Genomic DNA, 14,268 nt, shown 5'->3' with positions numbered 1-14,268 from the left:
TCCCGATGGAGAAAGGGGAAGGAGAAGGAACGGGAGGGAGAGCGTGAAGCCAGGGAGTCACCGCTGGGGACCCAGGTTACCCCCTTTCGTTTTGGGTTTGGTCTCTCAAAACATCCCTGGAAGCTCCCGGGCCCAATCCATACAACCCTGGCTTGTTTAACCCAGTCTACTGAAAGGCTAATAGGAGCTGCGGTGGCTCAAGTTGTTAAGACGCTGAACTGCAGGCTGTGGAAGGTCGGTAGTTCAGCAGTTCGAGACCCGAGTGTGCCGCATGACGGAGTGAGCTCCCGTCTCTAGTTCCAGCTCCTGCCAACCTAGCAATTCGAAAGCAAGAAACTGCAAGTAGATAAATAGATACCACTTCGGTGGGAAGGTAACAGCGTTCCGTGCACCTTGGCGTCTAGTCATGCCGGCCACATGACCATGGGAACGTCTTTAGACAGCGCTTGCTCTTCGGCTTGGCAACGGGGATGAGCACCGCAACCCTAGAGTTGGATTCGATTGGCTTTCGAGGAAGGGAAACCTTGACCTAATGAAAAACAACCACTTATTCCTTCATAGAAAAAAATACAAAGGTTAATAAAATTACACATGGCAGCCTGCTCCAGACTCTCTCAATCAATGTCCTTCTAACAGTCTCGTATTCTCAAAAAGCAGTCTGCTCCAAATTCAGTCTTTCTTTCAACACTTATTCCGGATATTTAAGTGTTTCAGACCTCTGGTCTTTCCTCAGAAACAAATCTATAAACCGAGAATTCCAGTGACATTACATTGGAATTACATTATATTGCATTGGTTTCTCAGTCTCTAGGAAATAAAGTGAGTATAAAAGTTGATAAGTGACTCCCATCTTACCCTATATGGGAATCTCACATTCAATGGTACCTTCAAGTTGACACATCCATTGATAAAGTGATGTTCCCTAATACGTCACTGCAGTTTCCATCCCTCTTTCAAGCAAACAACACGTAAATTTTAAGAACATAACATAGGAACATAAGAGACGCCAATGTTGGATCAGGCCAAAGGCCCATCTAGTCCAACACTCTGTCACACAGGGGCCAAAAATACCAGGTGCCATCAGGAGGTCCACCAGTGGGGCCAGGACACTAGAAGCCCCCTCCCACTGTTGCCCCCCCCCCAAGCACCAAGAAGACAGAGCATCACTTGCCCCAGAGCCCCTGTCTATACCTTGTGGCTAATAGCCACTGATGGACCTCTGCTCCATAGGCTTATCTAATTCCCTTTTGAAGCCGTCCATGCTTGTAGCCGCCACCACTTCCTGTGGCAGTGAATTCCATGTGTGAATCACTCTTTGGGTGAAGAAGTACTTCCTTTTATCTGTTCTAACCCGACCGCTCAACAATTTCATGGAGTGCCCACGAGGAGTTCTTGTATAGTGAAAAAGGGAGAAAAGGACTTCTTTCTCTACCTGCTCTTTCCCATGCGTAATCTTATAAACCTCGATCATGTCACCCCTCAGTCGTCTTTTCTCTAAGCTAAAGAGCCCTAAGCACCTTAACCTTTCCTCATAGGGAAAGTGTTCCAACCCTTTTATCATTCGAGTTGCCCTTTTCTGCACTTTTTCCAAAGCTATATCCTTTTTAAGGTGTGGTGACCAGAACTGCACAGAGTATTCCAAATGAGGGTTGCACCATTGATTTATATAGGGGCATGATATTGGCATTATGATAAGGCGTTGGTCTTGAGCAGAGGGAGGGGGTTCCCGGAAGCTTTTCCCAAGCTTCCTCACGAGCAAGGCGCACGGAAGAGAAGCCAATGTCGTTTTCTGCGAAATTCCTGAGCCGGATTTTTACAGACAGTTGCTCTGCCTTTGAAGGGACCCTGGAGAGTTTTTATTGGCCAAGTTGTGAACGGGGTGGGGCAGCTTTTATCCGAGGTCTGGTTCGGCCCATCCTCAACCCCCCCCCTCCCACTTTCTGTCTAGGGGAAGAAGAAGACGGCGATGAAGATGACGAAGCGGAGGGCGCCACAGGCAAGCGGGCAGCTGAGGACGACGAGGTAAGGGGCCGGCCTTTGTGGAGGCGGGTTGGGGAAGGCCAAGGATCCCGGTTTGGAATAGTGGTTAATCTGGGAGAACCGGGTTTGATTCCCCACTCCTCCACTTGCAGCTGCTGGTGTGACCTTGGGTCAGTCACAAGTTCTCTCAGCTGTTCTCTCAAGGGTAGTTCTTGAGAGAGCTCCCACAGCCCCGCCTACCTCACAGGATGTCTTTTGTGGGGAGGGGAAGGACATGGTAAGCCACTCTGAGACTCCCTTGGGTAGTGAAGGGCAGGGTATAACTCCAGTCTCTTCTTAGTCTTGTCGTGCCTGTGCTCACCACCACTTACATACACACAAAATTAGCTCTCAGGGAGGGCCAGGGCCAGTCAGAAAATGGCTGCCACGGGGTACTGGGGCGAATCGCAGAATGTTGAGAAAAGCTGGCGACGAGCTCAGTTTCTGGGTTCTGCTCCAATGAGGAGGAGGGAAGCCAGGGTGGGCTTTGGGGAAGAAATTGATGGGCCCTCGGAAAGCCAGTGGTGGGCACCGCGTTGGGGGTCACCAATCTGGACAAATCCCAGCTTCTTTTCCTCCAGGCCTCTTTGCATGGAGGAATTATTTTGTCTGTGGTTCCTCAGTGTACTAGCTGGAGTTGATTGGCGACCGGGGCCAGAGAGGCGGTTCTGTGGTGGGGAAGCAGGGCACGTTCCCTTGCTTGGGGTGTCTCTCGGACAGCCTTTCCCCAAGATCCATGATTCAGTGTCGGAGCTGTGAACGGTTCCCCGAGTCCCCTGGACAAACTACATTTCCCAGGATTCTTTGGGAGGTGGGGCGGAGTGACGGCTGTTTTATCCTTTTCTTCCAAGGAAACGTAGGTCGGGGTGCCGCCTCTGAGTTGGTAAATAGCTGGAGACTTGGGGGGGGTGGAGCTTGGGGAAGGAGGGATGTGAGAAAGGGGAGGGGCTTCATTCGCAGCGTTCCCTCTAAGCTGAGTGAGCGTGAGCTAGCTCACAGTTTTTTTTTAGACTCCGGCTCACATTTTTTTTTTCTCAGCTCAGGAAGGGACGTCTCCAGAGCAAGCTGATTTATGCAGCAGCTCAATCGCTCGCTCGCCACTTTAATGCCAGCAGCTGACAAAGTAGAGTTTGTGTTCACGAGACTCCACAGCTTAGAGGGAGCATTGCTTCGTTGGTAGTCCTTCCTGAAAGGGAGCTGTTTTCTCCAAGGGGGGGACTGATCTCTGTCGTCTGGGGATCAGTTGTAATACCGGGAGATCTCCAGACAGCGCCTTGGGGCTGGCGACTCTCAGTCCAGGGCAGTGCATATTCTCCCCCCCCCTCCATTTTATTCTCACAACGTCCCTGCGAGATAAGTGAGGCAGAGAGTGATTGAGCCCATGGTCGCGTGGGGACTTGAAGCCAGGCCTCTGTGTCCTTAGTCCAGCGCTCTGACCCTTACACCACACCGCCTTTTAAAAAGTTAAAGCCATTGTCCTGACTTGGATAGCCCAGGGAAGCCAGATCTCGGAAGCTAAGCAGGGTCGACTTCGGCAAGTATTTGGATGGGAGACCTCCTTGGAATACCAGCAGTCGGGAGGCGGGGGCAGGCTTCACTCAGCCACCTCTCTGAATATCCTCCAGGCCCCGAGTAGGGGTCAGTCACCAGAAGACGCCATGACTCCCAGGTTCATTCACACGCGCACACATGCACCAATGCTCCCTCTAAGCTGTAGAGTCTGGTGAGCAAAAATTCTCCTTTGTGAGCTCCTGGCATTAAAGTTGTGAGCGAGCAATTTGGCTGCTGCATAAATTAGTTTGCTCTGGAGCCACATCTTTCCTGAGCTAAGGCAAAAATCTGTGAGCTGGAGGCTAAAAACCTGTGAGCTCGCTCACACTAACTCAGCTTAGAGGGAACACTGACATGCACATATTAAAAATACCCAAAAAAAGTTAAAGCTGGTATGAACTCTGTACAGAAGAGGAGATTGGATTTATACCCAGCCGTTCACTCAGAGTCTCAGAGCGGCTTACCATCTCCTTTCCCTTCCCCTCCCCCACAACAGACACCCTGTGAGGTAGGTGGGGCCGAGAGAGCTCTTTCGAGGACTGCTCCTGAGAGAACAGCTCTGCGAGAACTTGTGACTGACCCAAGGGCACCCAGCTGGCTGCATGTGGAGGAGTGGAGAATCAAACCTGGCTCTCCCAGATTAGAGCCCGCGCACTTAACCACTACACCAAACTGATGTTCTCTCTGGCTCTACAGATCTGTTGGCATAGTTCATGGTGAATATCCAGATTTCTGGTGGATTTGTACTTCTTCCTCTGAGGAAGTGTGCATGTACACAAAAACTTATACCCAGAATTAAACTTCATTGATTCTAAACGTGCAGCCTCCCTCATTGTGAAGGTGGCCGGGTTCTCCCCCTCCTCCTGTGTGGGGGTTAATGCCCCTCCATATAAGAATTCAGCAGACAAACAGGGTTGGTATAAATAAAGGTGCTGCACTGATGGAGGGTAGATCCATCCTTGGCTATTAGCCGTGCCGGCTAAATGGAACCTCTATGTTCCGAGTAAAAATAAAAAATTCGGCCTGATTCGGATTCGGCCGAATCAGGCAGAATCATTTTCAGCTGGTAGAAAGACTCAATTTTGGCAGTACAAGCTGATTGAGGAGTCTTTCGGCCAGCCGAATGTCAATTTCGGCCCCATTATCTGCTATGGGCCATTGAACTCAATGGCGAAACATAGGGTATATTCTGGGGGCTGGAGGGGAGGGGGTTTGAGGGAGAGGCTCCAACCTCTCCGGGTAGCTGCTGGAGCCCCTCCCCAAGATATCCACCAAGTTTCAAGAACCTTGGACCAGGGGGTCCAATTCTACGGGCCCCCACACAGGTTGCCCCCATCCCCTCCATTGTTCTCTATGGTGGGGAGAAAAGAGAATCTGAATCAGCCCGCAGCAGCCCGAATGGGCCGTTTTCGAGGGTGCATTCGTTTCAGACGAACCGAATGCACATCCCTAGTTCCGAGGCAGTTGTGGGAGAAAATTAGAGGAGGGTGGTTGCCTTTGGGGTGGTCTGCGCTACTTGCAGGCCTTCTGGGAAGGGGGCCTTGCGTGGGCCAGTATGAGAATCGGTTTCACACCCAGTCTAGGGATCGGGGACCGTGCTCCGCTCCGTGCCTGTTCAGCTCCGCACAGGTGCAAGCCCACATCTTTAAAGTCTGTGCCAGACAACAACTCGGGAGAGAGGCTTATCTCTGACAGCACAAAGGGAATATTGGGGAGCCCGGGCGTCAGATGTCTTGCCAGCCGAGCAGACAAAAAGAACATCACTGAGTTGACGATTTCATTTAAAATTACACATCAGGCAAGGACTCGACAAATATTAACAGGTGCTAATGAATCCCGCAGATACGGGGGGCGGGGGGAATACATGAGACAAAATCAGGTCTAATATTTCTCAGGCTTAACAGAATAATATTGGTACTGTGTCTCGAAGATTAAGACGTGTCAGTCTTTGAGCTTGTTGGCAAGAACACGCTGTAGAGTTTGGAAGCCCTAGGGTTGCCAACTCCTGCTCAGGAGATTCCTGGAGATTTGGGGAGAGGGGTGTGAGCTCGGCAGGCATTGATTCCATAGAGTCTGCCTTCCAAAGCCACCGGTCTCAACGGGGAACTAATTTGTTCTCTGAAGTTGCAATTCTGGGAGGTTTCCTAGCGGCACCTGAAGATTGGCAACCCACCCCAGCAGAAACCATGATTATCTCCCTTTCTGATAATTCCTATCGATGAGGTAGCCGTTGAGAACGGAAATAAATCTAACTTCAACCCACGTGATTCGGCCTCTGAACGAGGCAGCTGGTCCCTAAAGGGATTATGAAGACGAACCAGGTGGACCAAGATGCATCTTGATAATACTCATTAAATTCTCCAAGCAAGGTTATAAGGCTAAAATTAGCCCTCGTTTGCCGTTCAAGAGCCACGAATCTGCAGTTCCTCCAGCGTGACACTAATGAACTGTTGAGTCATAGGTGACACGAGAATACAGACCACCAACATTCTTACGTAAGATCATGAATATGTGACAGAGTCCTTCTCAAATACTGGAAGAGAAACTGGGTTGTTTTAAGGCACAGTCAACAGATAGTGGGAAACTGAATGTACAGACGCAGCTAGTCGTGCATTATGGCAGTTAGAGCGCCGGACAAGGATCGAACAGGCCTAGGTTGAGATCCCCACTCGATTGTAGGGCTGGCCAGGGCCAATCACGTGTCAGCCCGCCTACCTTGCAGGGTTGTTGTGAGGATGAAACAGTGACCAGGAAATGACCCCGGCTCATTTCCCCCCCCGATGCTCTTCTTTTTCTCCACAGGACGACGATGTCGACCCCAAGAAGCAGAAAACCGACGAAGACGATTAGGAAGCAGAGTCGGAAAGGAAGCGGCAGTTTTTTTAAAACTTAAAAAAAGAGGAAAATTTTTTAAAAGGCCAGCGTGACCTACTATACCCTGGAAATTTCCCGTTGCAGATACGCTTCGCCCCCCCTCCCCCTCTTGCTGTGGTCACTTGTCACCAAGTAGAGTGTCAAAGCCGTGCGGCAAACCAGCAAGCCGCCAATCTACACCCACCCACCCCACCCCTCTTGGGAAGTGGGGAGGAAAGTAAAATTCTCCCCCCGACACATTGCCACCAGGGTGGGGGAGGAGCAGACACCCCGTCCCCCCTTTTCTCCCCCCCCCAGCACCGAAAACTTCAAGGCCCCTCCTTGCTTTCTTAAAAGTAACTTTAAAAGGAGAATTTGTTTGTATTTTTTATTTACATTTTATATTTTTGTACATATTGTGACGAGGTCAGCCATTTTTAAAACGCGATCTCCAATTGACCAAAAGGGGGGCTTTGAAGTCAAGTGTGTGTTTTCGGTTTGTTTTGCTTCCCCCACCCCCGTTCCTAAAATGGAAAAAAAAGAATTTCTTTTTTTCTCAAACTTTACTTGTGGTGTGACCATGTCCAAAAACGATTATCTCAAAGGAGAACAGGAAAAAAACCTTGTACAAAAAAAAAAATTTGAAAATGCAAAAAAAAAAGTCCAATCTTCATTCTGAGCATTCCAGTAACTCTTTTTTGTGTATGTACTTTTAGCTGTACCATAAGTAGTTGGTTTGTATGAGATGGCCAAAGATAAAAAGGGTTTTTCTTTTTTTTTCCTTTTTGTTCTTTTTTTTTTGTCTATGGAGTTGCTGTTAATTTTTTTTTTTTTTGGCCTGTTTGATGTATGTGTGAAAAACAATGTTGTCCAACAATAAACCGGAATTTTATTTTGCTGAGTTGTTCTAACGAAGCTGGTTGCACAATTGTTGTGTAGTTCTTGTGCTTTTTTTTTTTTGCCCCCTCCCCCCTTATAAACAAGTGAAACCCTTCCATCTTGAGGCGGAGCCCTGTGCTGTTGAATTCAACATCGCTGGCTCTGATTGGCGGAGCCCCTGCTCTACAGAGCTCAGTACCGCCTGCCCCGATTGGCGGAGCCCTGCTCCACTGACCTCAGTGTCACCCATTCTGATTGGCAGCCCATCTTCTGGGTCTCAGATAAACTGAGATGTCTTCCTAGATGTGTGCTAGCTTTTGGGGAGGGCGCCTTTGAATTATTGGGACCAGGGACTGAACGTGGGACTTTGTGCACACAAAAATACATGTTGGCCCATCGAACCACACAGGCCCCCCCCTCTTTTCGGGGAGCCAAACTTGGGAGGGTCTCTTGGGTTGGGTGAACAAGAGGTCACCAACTGAATCTTGTCCAATATTCAGGGTTCTGGAATGGAGGCTGGGGAGTTAAAGGGCGAAGGAGCCGTAGAGGACCCCAGTGGTGTGTGATGTCTTTTTAAATGCTGGTCTTGCCATAGTTAGTGGCGCACGTGGTCAGGTGCTTTGGGTCCGCGCCAGCCCCCCCCCCCGCATCTGTTTGGGGCCCCCCTGTCTTCCTTCTGCCACTTTGCTTTCGGTTGTCCACACGTCCTGAACCCGAGTCCCTATCCTTATCTCCTGGCAAGAATTCCACCCCCATTTCTGCGCAACCCCCCACCCCCACAGAGGGACGGTTCTCTCGCAGCTCTGCCACTACAAGGAATCCATTGTTCCTCTGTAGTGCACCCTATTAACAAGGCTTATTCCCACCAAATAGGGATCGAAATTGCTTTTACTTGGTTTTCTTTTCTTTTTTTAATTAAACAGTTTTAAAAATTTATTTTTCTCCGTGTTATCTGTGTGGGAATTTGGACTGCTTTATATAAACCTTTCGGGCCTTCCGCTCCGTATTCCGAATCATGCTGGTAACTGGGATACGAGTTGAGAGATTGCCTTTTGGGGGCACCTACGAAGTCTGCAAAATGAGAACGTGAGAAAGGGGCGCTCCCGGGAAACGCCGGACACACACCCTGAATGGGAGGGGAGACCCCATCTGCCTAAATTAAAAGCATTTGGATAGTAAAGTAAAGGTAAAGGCTTCCCTTTGCTCGAAAGCCAGTCGAATCCGACTGGGGGTCGGTGCTCATCTCTGTTTCCAAGCCGAAGAGCCAGCGCTGTCCGAAGACTTCTCCGTGGTCATGTAGCCGGCATGACTAAATGCCGAGGCACACAGAACCCTGTTACCTTCCCACCAAAGCGGTACCTATTGATCTACTTGTTGCAATTTCTTGCTTTCGAACTGCTAGATTGGCAGGTTCTGGGGCCAGCAACGGGAGCTCACTCCGTCATGCGGCACAGTCGGGTCTCAAACCGCTGAGCTACAGACCTTCCAGTCTGTGAGGCAGGATGCTGGACTAGATGGACTCTTGGTCTTATCCAGCAGGGCTCTTCTGTGCTTAAACATGACGCTGGGGAGGCCATTGCAGCGCCCCGCATGATTTTGCATGATGTCTATTTTTACCACATCAGTGTCACCTTTCATTCAGAAACGGGATGGGCCAGGGCTGAGTGGTAGAGCCTTTGCTTGGGCTGCAGAAGGTCCCCAGTTCAATCCCCGGCATCTCCAGTTGAAAAGAACCAGGCAGGAGGTGATGGGAAAGACCTCCGCCTGAGACCCTGGAGAGCTGTAAAGGGGCACTGGCTCAGTGGAAGAGCCTCTGCCTGGCATGCAGAACATCCCAGGTTCAATCCCCGGCATCTCCAGTTAAACAGGACCAGGCAGGAGGTGATGTGAAAGTCCTTTCTCCGCTTGAGACCCTGGAGAGCCGCTGCCCGTCTGAGTAGACAACGTTGACCTTGATGGACCGAGGGTCTGATTCAGTATGAGACAGCTTCATGTGCTTCTCTTAGGACAATCCTGTTCAGGACTGCAACAGCAGTAAACTGGACAAAGGTAAAAGTTTCCCTTGCTCAAAAGCCGGTCGAATCCAACTCTAAGGGGATGCTCATCACTGCTTCCAAGCCGAAGAGCCAGCGCTGTCCGAAGACGTTTCCATGGTCATGTGGCCGGCACGACAACACCGAGGCGCACGGAACGCTGTCGCCTTCCCTATTTTATCTGCTTGCATTTTCTTGCTTTCGAACCGCTAGGTTGGCAGGAGCTGGGGCCAGAGACGGGAACTGGCCCATCACGCGGCACTCAGGTCCCGAACTATAGACCTTCCGGTCTGCCTCCCTAGGAGCTTGAGCTACGCTCTCTTCCGCTGAATGGGCATGTCCTCCTACACGATGAAGGGCTTTACTGAAAATTCAGCGCATGCATTTCCACGTTCCAAGGGAAGAGTTCCCGCCCTGATCCCGCGAAGCCAAGATGGGGAGCAGCTTTTCGGCGTCTCTCCAGTGACCCTTGTGAGAACAGTAGCTGGGTCACGGGCATGAGCTGGCTGGCCTGGTCTCGTGGGCGGCCATTGCCTGCCTCTGCGGCCCTGGGTGGTCCTTGGCTGGGAGACTGTCAAGGAGGTCCCGGGGTTGCTATGCTCTTGGCTTGAAAACCCTCTGGGGGGGTCACCATAAGCCGGCTGCAACTTGAGACAACTTTCACTTGGTGTAAGTAGCTCATCAGATCTCGGAAACTAAGCAGGGTTAGCCCTGGTGAGAACCTGAATGTGAGTAGTTCCGCTCTGTTCTGCTATGGTCAGGCCTCACCTGGAGTCCTGTGTCCAGTTTTGGGCACCACATTTCAGGAAGGATGCTGAGAAGCTCGAGCGTGTCCGGAAGAGGGGAACCAGGATGGTGAGAGGGTTGGAGTCCAAGTCTTACGAGGAAAGGCTGAAAGAGTTGGGTCTGTTTAGCCTGGGAAAGAGAAGGCTTAGAGGGGACATGACTGCAGTCTTCAAGTATTTGAAGGGCTGTCATGTAGAAGATGGAGCAGGTCTATTCTCTCTTGCTCCAGATTGCGAGACTAGATCTAATGGGTGGGAATGACAAGGGAGTCGTTACCGGCTAAATATCAGGAGAAACTTCCTAACTGTTAGAGTGGTTGAGCAGTGGGACGGACTGCCTCGGGAGGTGGTGGATGCTCCTTCGCTGGACGTTTCCGAGCGGAGGCTGGACGACCCTCTTTCGGGTATGTTGCAGGGCTCTCTTTCGGCTGTGCTCCTGCAGAGTGCAGGGGGTTGGACTAGATGACCTGCAAGGTCCCTTCCAACTCGAACATTCCATGATTCTAAGGAAGTCCAGGGTTGCTGTGCAGTCAGGCAACGGCAGACCGCCTCCGAATGTCTCTTGCCTCGAGAACCTTACATATCCCAGATGCTAAGCAGGGTCGGCTCTGATCAGTACTCGAAAGGGAGACCTCCGCCCAAGGAAGCCCAAGGTTACTACACAGAGGCAGGCGATGGCAAACCGCCTCTGAATGCCTCTTGCTTTGCAAGCCCTACAGGGCTGCCATAAACCGGCTGTGACTTGACTGCCCGTTTCACCACCACGGGCATGCGGACCTTGTATGCCCGCTCTTGTGCACCTGCCCACCAATGTTCCCTCTAAGCTGTGGAGTCTTGTGAGCAAACATTCTATTTTGTGAGCGACTGGCATTAAAGTTGTGAGTGAACAATTTGGCTACTTCATACATTAGTTTGCTCTGGAGCCATCCTTCCGGAGCTAAGACAAAAATGTGTGAGCCGGAGGCTAAAAAACAGTGAGCTAGCTCACACCAACTCAGCTTAGAGGGAACATTGCTGCCCGCCCAGCCTCACTGGAGTGGGCAGGAGGCTTCTGCCATCTGAGCCACTGGGGGGAAAGAAGAAGAAGAGATTGGATTTATACCCCGCCCTTCAATACCCGAAGGAGTCTCAGAGCAGCTTACAATCTCCTTTCCCTTCCCCTCCCCACGACAGACACCCTGTGAGGCAGGCGGGGCTGAGAGAGCTCTTTCGAGAACTGCCCTTGAGAAAAACAGCTCCGACCGAACTTGTGACTGACCCAAGGTCACACCAGCAGGTGCAGGTGGAGGAGCGGGGAATCAAAACCCGGTTCTCCCAGCTTAGAGTCCGTGTTCATAGCCACGACACCAAACTGGCTCTCAAAACACAGCGCCCTGCTTTGAAAGGAAGCGCTGCTGAGCCTTTCGAGGAATCCATCGGCAGCCGCCGCGCGGTTGCTCCCAGCCCACTGGCCTTCCCGTGGCCTTGCTCGCAGCTGCCTCATGCATCTTTCATGGGTGATGCTGGGTTACTGGGCCAGAAGGCGCCGGGGGAGACAGAGCAGCTGGCGGTGTGTGTGGAAAGGCTCATGCTCTGGCAGAGGCCTTCATCCTGCTTTTCCTTGTGCATGGAATGGTCCACCTTGGTGGGCCTCGCCTGGTCCGACGGGCAGGAGTTCCACATGGCCACAAGAAGGTGGGGGTCCGGCCCAGCCCTGTGGGTGGAGCTGTCGGCTGTCAAACTAAGGGGGCCAACCTCCAGTTGGGGCCTGGCGCTCTCCCAGAATCACGACTTGAACTCCAGGCTAAAGAGAACACCTTCCCTGAGGAAAAAATGGCCGCTTCGGAGGATGGACTCTGTGGCATTACATCCCTGCCAGTTTGGTGCAGTGGTGAAGTGCGCGGACTCTAATCGGGGAGAGCCGGGTTTGGTTCCCCACTCCTCCACTCGTAGCTGCTGGATGAGCTTGGGCAAGCCAGAGTTCTCTCAGAGCTGTTCTCTCAAGGGCAGTTCTGGAAAGAGCTCCCTCAGCCCCGCCGACCTCACAGGGTGTCTGTGGTGGGGAGGGGAGGGGAAAGGAAAGGAGATTGTAAGCCGCTCTGAGTGAAGGGCGGGGTATAAATCCAATCTTCTGCTGCGGAGCCTTCTCACTAGGCTTTGCCCCGAAATCGCCAGGAATTCTCCAACCCGGAGGTGGCAACCCTGGGGCAAACTTCAGCATCTAGAGGTCTCGCACAGGGACACGCACGAAGCTGCCTTCTGCTGAATGGGACCCTCGGTCCATTCAGAAGAAGAAGAGGAGATTGCATTTGTACCCCGCCCTTCACTCGGAATCTCAGAGCGGCTCACAATCTCCTTTCCCTTCCCCTCTCTACAACAGTGTGGCTGAGAGGGCTCTGACAGAAACTGCTCTTGAGAGAACAGCTCTGAGAGACTTGTAGGTTGCCCAAGGTCATCCAGCAGCTGCAAGTGGAGGAGTGCGGAATGAAACCCGGTTCTCCCAGATTAGAGTCCGCGCGCTTAACCACGACACCAAAGTGACTCATCAGGGTCAGTCTTGTCTACTCAGACTGGCAGCAGCCCTCCAGGGTCTCAGGCTGAGGGCTTTCCTATCACCCACTATGTGGTCTTTTTAACTGGAGAGCCCGGGGATTCTGCGTGCCAAGCAGATGCTCTGCCACTGAGCCACAGCCCCTCCCTTTCCTGCTACCCTCCCTTCCAGATTGAAACGTGACGCCGATGTGGCAAAAAATAGATGTCATGCAAAATCACACGGGGTGCTGCAATGCCCTTCCCAGTGTCATGTCTTAGTCCAGCATCCTGTCCCACACAGTGGCCAACCAGTTCCTCTGGAGGGCCCACAACAGGGCAGAGAGGCCGAGGCCTACCCTTGATAAGAACATTGGAAGAGCCCTGCTGGATCAGACCAGTGGTCCATCGAGTCCAGCATCCTGTCCCACACAGTGGCCAACCAGTTCCTCTGGAGGGCCCACAACAGGGCAGAGAGGCCGAGGCCTTCATAAGAACCTCAGAAGAGCCCTGCTGGATCAGACCAGGGGTGCGTCTAGTCTAGCATCCTGTCTCACTCAGTGGCCAACCAGTTCCTCTGGAAGGCCAACAACAGGGCAGAGAGGCCGAGGCCTTCATAAGAACCTCAGAAGAGCCCTGCTGGATCAGACCAGGGGTGCGTCTAGTCTAGCATCCTGTCTCACTCAGTGGCCAACCAGTTCCTCTGGAAGGCCAACAACAGGGCAGAGAGGCCGAGGCCTACCCTTGATAAGAACATTGGAAGAGCCCTGCTGGATCGGACCGGTGGTCCACCTAGTCCAGCATCCTGCCTCACACAGTGGCCAACCAGTTCCTCTGGAGGGCCAACAACAGGGCATAAAGTCCAAGGCCTTCATAGGAACATCAGAAGAGCCCTGCTGGATCGGACCGGTGGTCCACCTAGTCCAGCATCCTGCCTCACACAGTGGCCAACCAGTTCCTCTGGAGGGCCAACAACAGGGCATAAAGTCCAAGGCCTTCATAGGAACATCAGAAGAGCCCTGCTGGATCGGACCGGTGGTCCATCTAGCCCAGCATCCTGTCTCACACAGTGGCCAGCCAGTTCCTCTGGAGGGCCAACAACAGGGCAGGGAGGCCGAGGCCTTCATAAAAACATCAGAAGAACCCAGCTGGGTCAGACCAGGGGTCCATCCAGTCCAGCATCCTGTCTCACATGGTGGCCAACTAGTTCTTCTGGAGGGCCAACAACAGGACAGAGAGGCCGAGGCCTTTATAAGAACATCAGAAGAGCCCCGCTGGGTCAGACCAGTGGTCCATCTAGTCCAGCATCCGGTGTCTCACACAGTGGCCAGCCAGTTCCTCTGGAAGGCCAACAACAGGGCAGAGAGGCCAAGGCCTTCATAAGAACATGAGAAGAGTCCTGCTGGATCAGACCAGGGGTCCATCCAGTCCAGCATCCTGTCTCACATGGTGGCCAACTAGTTCTTCTGGAGGGTCAACAACAGGTCAGAGAGGCCGAGGCCTTCCCTGATTTTGCCTTCTGGCTCTGGGATTCAGAGGATTAATGCCTCTGAGTGTGGAGGTTCCTCTCAGTCACCATGGTTGGAAGCCACTGACAAACCTATCCTCTTTGAAAGCTGTTTGTTCCTGTGGCCATCACT

The 14,268-nt window shown here is 52.1% G+C and overlaps 1 protein-coding gene across 3 annotated transcripts in view; it reads left to right on the top strand.

Annotated features, from left to right (window-relative positions):
- PTMA (prothymosin, alpha) overlaps nt 1–7,633 on the top strand; it is a 21,071-nt gene extending 13,438 nt beyond the window's left edge. For all 3 annotated transcript variants that reach the window (XM_015408646.1, XM_015408648.1, XM_015408645.1), the window contains exons 4-5: nt 1,949–2,022; nt 6,373–7,633. In XM_015408646.1, the coding sequence (XP_015264132.1) occupies nt 1,949–2,022; nt 6,373–6,420 (122 nt within the window). In that variant the 3' untranslated portion in view covers nt 6,421–7,633. The remainder of the gene's footprint in view (nt 1–1,948; nt 2,023–6,372) is intronic.
- Nucleotides 7,634–14,268: the final 6,635 nt, after the last annotated feature.

This window comes from Gekko japonicus, unplaced genomic scaffold (genome assembly GCF_001447785.1).
Source record: "Gekko japonicus isolate JY-2015 unplaced genomic scaffold, Gekko_japonicus_V1.1 scaffold1891, whole genome shotgun sequence".
Lineage (NCBI taxonomy): Eukaryota > Metazoa > Chordata > Lepidosauria > Squamata > Gekkonidae > Gekko > Gekko japonicus.
The sequence above is the reverse complement of the archived record's forward strand: the minus strand, read 5'-3'. Positions and strand labels throughout refer to the sequence as shown.